Source organism: Natator depressus, chromosome 7 (assembly GCF_965152275.1).
Source record: "Natator depressus isolate rNatDep1 chromosome 7, rNatDep2.hap1, whole genome shotgun sequence".
Taxonomy (NCBI): domain Eukaryota; kingdom Metazoa; phylum Chordata; order Testudines; family Cheloniidae; genus Natator; species Natator depressus.
The window spans coordinates 26,787,007-26,799,072 of NC_134240.1; the positions used below are offsets into that span (position 1 = coordinate 26,787,007).

Genomic DNA, 12,066 nt, shown 5'->3' on the forward strand with positions numbered 1-12,066 from the left:
CTTTAGGGTATCACTATAATATAATGCCGTTTTCCCCCTCACTTTAATTTCAAGCAGCACTAATATTGTAGAGAACACTTACAAATCTTTAAAGCTGATAATCTGATTAATCCTTTCGAATCTAACTACAACTGTTTAGGGTCTAATTTTTACTGTTAATGTTTCTGAGAAATACTGCCAACAATAACTGTTTCCTGACCTGTAATATAGCTATCAGTTATTTTCCTTAAGATGGATCTCTAGAGTTCTTGAACTGAAACCATTACTGGGGAAATTTTCAAAAGTGGTTACAGACCTAAATCTACTTCTCCATTAAAGTCAGTGGGAGATTTACCATTACTTTAAATGGAAGCTAGGCCAGTGCTGAGTGCTTTCAAAAATCCCAGCCAAAAATTCCAGATAAAATAATGCCACTTTTGATAAAAGGCAAACAGCTCAAATTTATTCTAAACTCAAAATTGCATGTATTTATCAATGAAGGCTGTCAGTTAGTTCCATCATACATGCAACTGATGCTTTAAATGTCTTGTCCTCAGTAACAATGCTGTGACGCTCTCCTCTGGGAACCCAACACTGTAAGCCATCCGATGAAGTGAGCTGTAGCTCACGAAAGCTTATGCTCAAATAAATTGGTTAGTCTCTAAGGTGCCACAAGTACTCCTTTTCTTTTTGCGAATACAGACTAACACGGCTGTTACTCTGAAACCTGTAAGCCACTATGTTACCTCTCTGCCCTAATAAGACAGAGCTTTGCTGGAGCTTAGACTGTGAGCAAGCTCCATGCCACACCAGTCTATCTGCTTCACCGGCAAACTCTTCAAAACTCTGACAGTCTTAACCTTGCTTTGCAGGTAACAGTCAGTGAACCCCAGTTCCTGAGTACCTCAGAGATGTCTCTCTGCAGTGTCCAGAACTTTCACTAGTCACTCACAGAAATTATTAAGACCACTGTCCCCAGAGAGCCAGAATACACACCAGCCTGTTAGCTCACCGAGGACACACTTTTTACCTCAATACACAGCACTGAGATGGTTTATAGGAAAACAAAGAATAAGTGTACTAATAAAAGAACACAGATTTAAGGAATACCGTGCAAGAATAAAAGCAATCATAAAGGATTACAAAAATAGCACACTCTCTATTGCCTAAAACTTAATTCTAGCAAGTTATGTCTTTGCCTAACATGGTTTCTCACTTACATGAAGCCACCAGCATCTCCACCCCTCCAGGCAAGAGGTCCAATGTTTACAGAATCAGAAGGTACTGTTCCATTTGTCACCCCTTCTTTTTGTAGTCCAGTAAACTGTTGAAAAGGGATTCTTCTGAAACGTATCCCCAGATAAAGTTTTCTCCCCTTCTGTATGGAGTTCAGATCCCCAGCATGATTGTCACAAATGCCTTTTTTAGATTCCTCTAAGTAGACTTGATTTGGGAAGAGACAGGCTCCCAGTGTCTCATTCATAAAAAATACAGGGGAGTTGGGCTTGTTGGGGAGAGAGAGCCTTTGTGGACAATTTAGATATAGCTCAGATAGGTATATGAATTTTCGGGTATTTATCTGTACCACCTGAATTTTGAACCATTGAAGAGGGGTGCCTAGTTGTAACTTTGCTATTCAGCTGCATGGATATTTGACTTGTCAGCAATTTTCTGGGTATTAGAAAATCCCAGCACCTTCCACAGGTGAAAGTTCAATTAATTTTCACCTAAGAAAAATATTCATTTCCACCAGAATAAGCTAATGTCACTGCCCCAAAATAACAAGTACAAGCACAGCAAAGAATGAGCCGCTAAAGGTCAAAGAATAATTCCCAATTTGTGACCTGAATTTTACCAGCACGGCCAGGAACAGTCAGACCCATTGGTAAAAACTAGGACAAAGGTGGTGCTCAATCAGGTGTCTTGGAAGGAAGGTTTAGGAAACAGTGTAATTAAGCAGGAAAACTTAAGGTCAACCACCTAATATTTTCACAGAGTTGGGGGCGGGGGGGAGTTCTTTGTAATTTTTTTTCCGGGGAAAGCTTTCAAATAGTTGTTTTGTATGTGTCTTTCTTAATGGAGAATGAGTGGACAATGTAGACAAGGCTCATACAATTCTCATGGTTCCCATTTCTAAGGGACAGAAAAGGGCAAAGTATAAATGGCCTAGGGAGACCCTAAAGGACTTAAGAGAGAAAGGGAAACAACTAGAACTGCTTCCACCTAAGCCCTCTAACACAAGCTTCCACCTTGTCTTCTGAAACCAAAGGGCTCAAAAGGCCAGTGCCTTGTTCTAGGGATTTCACTACCAGCCGAATACAGAAATGTCCCTTGTAGCCACTTACACAATGAAACAATCATTGCAGCCTTTAATATCTTCCTGCCCTAGGCAACCACCTGTTTTGCCTAACATATATGTTGCAGAATTGGTCCTGGCAGTGGGTTGGGCTGTCTCAGTGTCACAGAAACAACAAGAGGAGATGGCACAGCTGCAGAATCCCCCTCGGGCTATGGCTTATACGGTTTAAAGGAGTGTTTGCAGGAGTGACAACTATAAGCAGACTATTTTCCCACACAAACTATTAGAAAATGGTGCGTTCAAGTCTGGTCCTGAGCACCAAAGTAGTTTTCTCTGTATCAAGATTAAAGGGAAAATAGGCAGCTGGGGTTAATAAGTCTGAAATCAATGCCATTACCAAGAAAAATAGCAACAGAATCCTGCAGCGATGCCTATTACTGTGTAGAAACATATAGTGATATTATCATGGTTGTATTTGGATCTAGCCTCAGGTTTCAGGATGATAAAAATGTAGATTTATATCTGTGTTTCCAGTTTATTAAATATATATACAGTTTCTCAGTTTGCATCTGTATATATTAATGTACATACACATATTTCTATTGACTTAGCTGGGGGTTGGATCAGGTCTTGTATGATTTTTCAGGTACTGCAAGTTGCATGAAGAACAGTGTTTATCCACTGGATTTTATCCATCCATCCATCCATCCATCCAGTTGTTCATACAGCATCCATCATCATAATATCACAGTGTCTTTTAGAAGATGGCATAATATTTTCTAGTGTTTATCCCATTGACAGCAATAGGGCATGCTGAGACTGGTACTGCTAAAGGATTGACCCTTTTATTCAGCATAGGTGAAATTTACTCCTTCACAAGGCCGACATGGGGGGCAGTAACAATGGACTGGTGGGGAGATGGAATTACTTTATCCTTTGTCACCTGCAACATGTTATTGGTTTGCAGTCCAGCTCCTCTTCAGCATCTCTGAATGTCAACTCAGGGTCTTTGGGCCAGTGGCTTCATGCAGTTAAGGACCACACAATATATTACCAATCTGCCCCTCAGCTGTGCCATGCTCCCATGAATGATGCCTAGAATATAGAATAAGTTCCTATAGAGCATTTTATAAATCTAAATTTCAGTTGAATATAAGGAATATAATCAGTTAGGGAACCTTAAGTCTGAAGACAGAAATGAGAAACTGCACTACCAAACCAGTAGATAGTAGAACTAGATAAACCCCACACCGGAAAACAACCAAGTTCTAAAGGAACTTACCCAACACTTTAAAAATGTCGTCACTAGCAGCCCTCTTGGATGAAACATCACATTACAGGCAGCAGTTCTTTTCTTTGGATTATGCTGTTCTGCATAGTATTTGGTTTGATACACATTAATGAACTAGATCTTTATAATTTTGACTAACTCAATAGAGAAATAAAATGAGCTGTCTCGTTCTTCTGAGCAATATTCATTTAACATGCCCATATTTTAATCTTTCTTATTCCTTCAGTGCTTTCCTGAATATGAAACTAGTCTGCTACTTTCCATAATTAACAATGAATTATTATTAGGAGTGTTCACCTTGGTTCAGCAGGAAATCAATTCGCTCATTTAGTTCTTTTCTTAAGATCCTTTCTTTGTAAAAGCAATAGCCATTTCTAGCATCAGCTAGGATTACACTCAAAATAATTAACTAGAAAGATTCCAGCTTCCCTTTCCACTTACAGGAAAACTGTCTGAACTGGGGATTTTTTCATACCCATACTCTAAATTTCATTTTAGTTCTTAACACATTCATAGTAACTAACCACAACCACCAAGAAAAAGTTTTGTTTTACGAGCCTTTGTCTTGGTTGTATCATTTGAGAGACAACCCTTTTCTAGCATACACACAGCCTCTCTGTTCTTATCATGAGAGACAGACATTACATTCAGTATTTGTTCAAAGGGAAGATGGCTTTCTTTTACTTCCTAGTGGGAAAATTCTCTCACCAAATTTAGAACCATAGTATTTAATCATAAAGCTAATATAGTGTATTTTTAGTGGTAAAGTTTTAATGATGTCATTTCCTTGATAAGATTCATTGCATTTATACAGAACGCTCCAAAGACCAATCATGCTTTGGATTCCTGTTCTTGTCTTTCCAGGATCAAGCTCCTCAGCCATCATATTTACAATCAAAACGTTACTAGTAAATTGAAAGGGGCAAGGTGCCAATACTTCAGGGATTTATAAGCATCTCTTTTTGTCTAGAAAAAGCTCTAAGCCTTTTTTTTAACTGTACTTACTGTCAGCCTCCCTCTGCTACCAAATGATAAAATTTTTTAATATGTTAAATTGTGGTCTCATCATATTAGGCAGCATTTACTCTGGGATCCAGCTCCTGAATGAAATATTGTAACTATTCAGATTGATTCGTTTCCAGGGCTGGATTTACATCTTATGCGCCCCTAGGCACAGCATCTTCAGCACACACCCACACACATCTGCCTACAGCTGACCTTCGTGTCGTACAGTTTTAGAGAGGTAAGTCCACCCTAAGTATGTGCCTACTGTGCCTCACTGGAAATCCGGCCCTGTACATTTCTAAGTAAGGCATACAAAGATATCTAAGTCTTGGGTAACTTTTTTTTTCTCAATCTGATTTCCAGTTATAGGTGTGAGGTAGTGTGATCCTGACTGAGGCATAAACAAGGCATTAGGACAAAGGAATCCTGACTCCTTGCTGCCCCTGACTCACCCTGTGACTTGGGCACGTCACAACTTCTCTGTCTCTCCATTTCACCACAGGGAACTTGACCTAAGTATCCCACAGTTAATATATGTAAAAAAGCATTTTGAAGCTGAGGCGCAGAATGTAAGTGCTAATGTATTACCATCGTCACCTCCTCTTTTAAGTCAATTACATTTGTAAATGTGAGACATCTCCATATCTTTTAAAAAGTGTTAACTATTGAATTCTGCCACTTGTGATACATATTACTAAAGAACCAGATTCAAAACCTGTGGACGTTAATAGAAAGACTTCAATGGGCTTCGGCTCACACTCCTAATGTCGTAGGATTTTCTTTATATCTGTGTTAAAAAAGCTCCAGTTTCACTGTAAATCATCAGAGAATGTTATCTGTGTCCCAGGTGAGCAAAATAACTGAACCACATGTGCAATTTGAAGGACGTGCTTACGTTCCATTGACTTGGTTAATAATATAAGTCACTCAGCCTTTATTACAAAAAATTAGGTATGTGTTATCCTCTAGTTTCCCATTATCTCAGAAATAGTTTAACAAAGCCTACACACGTGAAATATCCCCTTACCTGTTTTATTATGTTCCAATTACTAGTTCAGGGAAAATATTTAGTTGCTATATTTAAAAAAATACACAATGAAATTATGATTTTAATATACTTTATTTAAAAAGTACACAGTTTTAAATTGGTTTCAATGGGACAAAGCAGAAAGTAATGGACACCTGTGTATATCTGTTAAAGTCCTTTTTTGATGAATTGTGACTATCATATGGCAAATTCACATTTGCATGACTTGCAAAGTAAAAAGATAAACCTTTTTCAACATATCTTTATCTCATCAACAGTTTAAAATCATGAAATGCTGATGTTTTGACTATATTTCTTGTCTTCTATGTTGCACCATTTCTCAGTTCACAGTTTATCCATGTATTTAGCATGCCAAGTGAAGACATCAGTCAACGTCACCTTGAGAAAATTGCCAAAAGCAGTGGAAGAAGAACAAGAGTAGGTTTAGCACTAAGGCCTAGAACACCCCCACATTCTCTTGCATTCTCCTAAAGAAAAGAACAAAGAAGAATTAAGACAAAAACATTAAGATTCATGACAGGTTTCAGAGTAGCAGCCGTGTTAGTCTGTATCTGCAAAAAGAACAGGAGTACTTGTGGCACCTTAGAGACTAACAAATTTATTTGAGCAAAAGCTTTCATGGGCTAAAACCCACTTCATCGGATGCATGCAGTGGAAAATACAGTAGGAAGATTTTATATACACAGAGAACATGAAAGAATGGGTGTTACCATACACACTGTAACGAGAGTGATCAGTTAAGGTGAGCTATTACCAGCAAAAGAGAAAAAAAACCTTTTGTAGTGATAATCAAGATGGGCCATTTCCAGCAGTTGAAAAGAACATGTGAGGAACGGGGGGTGGGCGTGGGGGAATAAACATGGGGAAATAGTTTTACTTTGTGTAATGACACATTCACTCCCAGTCTTTATTCAAGCCTAATTTAATGGTGTCCAGTTTGCAAATTAATTCCAACTCAGCAGTCTCTCATTGGAGTCTACTTGCGCTACATTGATGACATCTTCATCATCTGGACCCATGGAAAAGAAGCCCTTGAGGAATTCCACCATGATTTCAACAATTTCCATCCCACCATCAACTTCAGCCTGGACCAGTCCACACAAGAGATCCACTTCCTGGACACTACAGTGGTAATAAGTGATGGTCACATAAACACCACCCTATACCAGAAACCTACTGACCGCTATACTTACCTACATGCCTCCAGCTTTCATCCAGACCACACCACACGATCCATTGTCTGCAGCCAAGCTGTACGATACAACCGCATTCCCTCCAACCCCTCAGACAGAGACAAACACCTACAAGATCTCTATCAAGCATTCTTACAACTACAATACACACCTGCTGAAGTGAAGAAACAGAGTGACAGAGCCAGATGAGTACCCAGAAGTCACCTACTACAGGACAGGCCCAACAAAGAAAATAACAGAACGCCACTAGCCGTCATCGTCAGCCCCCAACTAAAACCTCTCCAACGCATCATCAAGGATCTACAACTTATCCTGAAGGACGACCCATCACTCTCACAGATCTTGGGAGACAGGCCAGTCCTTGCTTACAGGCAGCCCCCCAACCTGAAGCAAATACTCATCAGCAACCACACACCACACAACAAAAACACTAACCCAGGAACCTATCCTTGCAACAAAGCCCGTTGCCAACTGTGTCCACAGATCTATTCAGGGGACACCATCATAGGGCCTAATCACATCAGCCACACTATCAGAGGCTTGTTCACCTGCACATCCACGAATGTGATATATGCCATCATGTGCCAGCAATGCCCCTCTGCCATGTACATTGGCCAAACTGGACAGTCTCTACGTAAAAGAATAAATGGACACGAATTAGACCACAAGAATTATAACATTCAAAAACCAGTTGGAGAACACTTCAATCTCTCTGGTCACTTGATTACAGACCTAAAAGTCACAATATTACAACAACAAAACTTCAAAAACAGACTCCAATGAGAGACTGCTGAATTGGAATTAATTTGTTAATTGGACACCATTTAATTAGGCTTGAATAAAGACTGGGAGTGAATGTTTCATTACACAAAGTAAAACTATTTCCCCATGTTTATTTTTCCCCCCTACTTTTACTCACACGTTCTTGTCAATTGCTGAAAATTGCCCATCTTGATTATCACTACAAAAGGTTTTTTTTCTCTTTTGCTGGTAATAGCTCACCTTAACTGATCACTCTCGTTACAGTGTGTATGGTAACACCCATTCTTTCATGTTCTCTGTGTATATAAAATCTTCCTACTGTATTTTCCACTGCATGCATCCGATGAAGTGGGTTTTAGCCCACAAAAGCTTATGCTCAAATAAATTTGTTAGTCTCTAAGGTGCCACAAGTACTCCTGTTCTTATTAAGATTCATGGCGAAGAATGGATATTTATTAAAGCAGTAGATGGCAGATTTTGTGTAATCAAAATTTGTGTAATCAAAGCACAGAAAAATAAAGATGATCAGAAAGCTACTCTTGGCTTTGGGTGACCTTGGGCAAGTCACTTCCTTTCTGTGCCTTTCCAGAGTGGATATTTGAGCTCATAAAGTATGTAGCACTTGTGTAGCATCTTAAAAGCACTGTGTCGGAGTCCCAGATAAACAAATCAACAAATCACAAAATTACCAGTATGACAATTGAAATGCTGACGTTATTTACTCATGTAGAGATCAAATCCTGTCCCATGGCCAAGTGGCTTGGTTTCAGAAAGGAACACATGGAAGGAATCTTGCGGTCAGTGTTAGACCCAGAATAAGATCTCAGAAGTTCCTGGATGCCAATTCTGCACTCAGATCATGCCTCTGCCTCTTACATGATGTGCCGTGATACGCAAACACAGCACTTAATCGTGAAATGGAGTACAAGCTCACTAGACAATTTCCGCATTGCTTGCAATCATGTAGAAACTTCCCTTTACTACTACGTTCAGAATGTCCAGAATATTTAGTTGCTTTTCACACTAGAAGACAGTTGTCTAATACCTACTCTAGAAAAAATATTTACCATAGAGGGGGAAAAAATTATTAAAACTTACTTCAGGATGAAATCCATGACAAGATTCTGGACGTCTTCTAATCTTCTGAGATTTTAAACGTTCACATTTAAGGGATTCATTATGTTCACAGTAGTTAAGGAAAGATCTTATGATCATTGCATTTAAATATTCAAAGTTTGTTTGAATGGATTTGAAATGAAGTCCTTCCATCCATCCCTTCCTCCTCCCACTCCTCCAAAATCCAACCAATCAACAAAAGAAGTAGGTCATAATTCTATTGTTGTTCTTCCCAGTGTTGTTCCCATTGGCACTTAACATGACCAAATGGTCCTTTGACAGTTCTATCACTCAGCAACAAAAATATACTGCAGATTCTTTTTGGTGAATTCCTATTTATGAGAAGAAACAAACCCCAAACTCTAGTGTGGCAATGAAACAAGATGGTGTTTAGACTACAAATTAAGTTACCAATTTACTTTGTTACAGAATCTATTTTTTATATTTTCAGAACACAAAGTGATACCTTTCAGCGTAGCAATACAGCCCTAAAATACAAAGTTAAGGAAAATATTATATATTACATTATAATACAGGAGATATCCATGTTTAAACTGTTTTCTTTGGCAATATGGGTACAATTTTCAAAAGCACCAAAGATTTAGGAGGCTATGTCCTATTTTCAGAAGTGACTTAAGCACTTAAGGCCAATTTTACAGAGATGTTTATGTGCCTAAATATGCAGGTAGGCCTTACAGAGCACTTAAGTGAGTTAGATGGACAACTCTCATTGACTTTCAATGGGACTTAGGCTCTTAAATGCATAAGTCACTTTGGAAAATGAGAGTTAAAGTATGTCTATACTACCCGCCGGATCAGCAGGCAGCTATTGATCCAGTGGGGGTCGATTTATCATGTCTAGTCTAGACACGATAAATCGACCCCTGAGCACTCTCCCGTCAACTCCTGTACTCCACCACCATGAGAGGCGCAGGCAGAGTTGATGGGGGAGCAGCAGCAGTCGACTCACCGCAGCGAAGACACCGCAGTGAGTAGGTCTAAGTACATCAACTTCAGCTACGTTATTCATGTAGCTGAAGTTGCGTAACTTAGATCGATCCCTCCTTTCCCCCCTGTGTAGACCAGGCCCAAGGAGTAGATCCTCAGCTGTCTTGCCTTCAATGGGCCATGACAGTTTACAACAGCTGAGGATCTCTCTGTTAGGCTCATAAATCACACAGGGTAAAATTCAATATTTGCACTTTGAGTCTCCCTCTTACAATCTTCAAAATAAAGGATATACCTTATTTCTATGGGTTCCATGGTAATTGGCAAGATAGACTCACAGTTGCATTCATTATCTACTACCACCATGAAGAGATTGCTGCTTGGGATTTGCTGGATGACAAAGGACCTGTAAATTTAAGAGTCAGTAATGAATGGTAACATTTTCTATTGTACATGATCACATTTCTTAGCAACAGGCTTTTGGTAAGGGCATTTTAATATGTCAATAAAACAAAAAATACTTAACAATAATAATAAATAATAATAATAATGATAATAATAAACTAGACACAACATGTGCAGATCAATAAATATAGCTTTTACTGAAAGTCATTCACAGACAGAGAAGTCTGTGTGTGCAAGGCTCTCCTCACCTTATAAACTCTGTGGTGCCCTTCTAAGGTATGAACATTGAGGGGAGCAGCTGCATAGAAGGTCCCCTACACAGAGCTTAATTTGTGCCAGGGCTGAGCCCTGGCACCTCTAGGCTTGGAGGTTCATAGCCCCAGCACCTCAGGGCTTCCTGCATGAGTTATGAATGTAAAAAAATTGTTTGAGTCCTGGCACCTAATTGCTTGAGCCCGAGCACGTCTTTCATTACAAATTAATCACTGCCCCTACGTAGGGGGCTCTGCCTCAGTTATGAATAGGCTGGTACAAAATGGATCAGTAGGGATGGCCTGAGAGCACAGCAATTGGATTTCTGCTCATGCCCATCTCCTACCCCTAGGGTCTCAGGAGTCAAGTGTATTTGTGGATTTATTTTATGTTCTTGAATTTTTGCTCCACATTGAATCCTGGCTTATATATTTACTATTAGGATACTTCAAGTAGATACTAACTGCCCGGGATTTTGCATAATTACTGTGCTAAGCAAAGTCTGCCAATATACATTCAAAGTCAGGGACTGCACGGTCATCAAATTATGGGTGGTTTTATTCACCACTGATCTTGCATTAAACAGCATGAATTAAGGAACAGGATCCTAGCTAGCAGACATCTTGTCCTGCTGAGAGTCATTATATTGCCAAGCCAGTGGAACCAAGATTATGCCTCAAATATTTATGAGTCAGGAGGTGTATTTGGTAATCAACTAGAAAACTTACTGTATATGCAGCACCTCAGTTAAATTATGACAACAAGATGTACATGAAATTCAGACATGAGAACAAAGCAACACTGCTAATAAATATAAGAAACACTACACTCAAGTGCAGTGCATGTTCCTTCTCAGCATGAGTAAACTCCCACTGAAGCCAAAAATGAGTCTGATTTCAGTGGGAATTGGATTTGACCCTCCGTGCATCTCCACAGGGGGAGGGGAGACGGGGAGAAGCCAGAGCCTGTGGTTTACAGGGGTGGAACAAATTGCACACGGCAAGACAATCTGAGGCAACAGGGGTGGGGCTGCATCAGAATGACCCTACTCAAGACTGTGCCTGGTGGGCACAGTTCACCCCCTATTCTGAAATTTAGGACACAAGACAAGACCTTTATAGTTTGGACCCGGATTTAATTTACCCATGTCAGTATTTATACATCAGGTCAATGTAACAACATCTTGTGACATGTAACATCTTTGAAAGTTGGCACATCTAGACATGAGGTTTTTCGGCATGGTGAACTGGTGAGCATGCATGAAGGTAATGAGGGCTTGGACATGAGTAGATGTGGACAGAAGCATATTTTCACTCAGACGTCTCTATTTAAAATACATATTGTCTTACTAAAAAAACCTCTCTGCTTTTCCAAAAATCACAGAAGATGAAATACAAGGGGGGAAAAAATCTTTGAACCTAGCTTGAGAAAAGAATAATTGGAAAACCTGCTATAAAAATATTGCCAACGGAAAGATTAAACACTTTTCAATATTTTTAAAACTCACTGAACCTCCATTAAAGTTACACTTAGAGAGATCTGCAATATGTTAGCTTTATGTTTATACACGAAATATACATTTATGGCATAATGTACAGGACTGAACTTTATAAATGCACCTAAACAGCTGGAGCATGTAGCAAGGCTGACATCATTGTAATGGAGCATCTGTGGCTTTGTGTGTGAAAGAAATGGGGCCAATAAAAGGAAAGGAGGAAAATTCTTTCACAGAAAATAACAGCAAAATTTTATATGCATGAATAGCTCA

General features: G+C 39.3%; 1 protein-coding gene and 1 long non-coding RNA gene across 5 annotated transcripts in view; one reads left to right on the forward strand and one right to left on the reverse strand.

The window, feature by feature from the left end:
* The window catches only part of LOC141990504 (uncharacterized), a 61,991-nt gene that overhangs the window by 29,094 nt on the left and 20,831 nt on the right, over nt 1-12,066 (forward strand). The gene's annotated exons all lie outside the window — the stretch shown is intronic.
* CACNA2D3 (calcium voltage-gated channel auxiliary subunit alpha2delta 3) overlaps nt 5,732-12,066 on the reverse strand; it is an 869,947-nt gene continuing 863,612 nt past the window's right edge. For all 4 annotated transcript variants that reach the window (XM_074957772.1, XM_074957774.1, XM_074957773.1 and 1 more), the window contains 3 exons: nt 9,932-10,047; nt 8,676-8,755; nt 5,732-6,089 (listed from right to left, as the gene is read on the reverse strand). In XM_074957772.1, the coding sequence (XP_074813873.1) occupies nt 5,997-6,089; nt 8,676-8,755; nt 9,932-10,047 (289 nt within the window). In that variant the 3' untranslated portion in view covers nt 5,732-5,996. The remainder of the gene's footprint in view (nt 6,090-8,675; nt 8,756-9,931; nt 10,048-12,066) is intronic.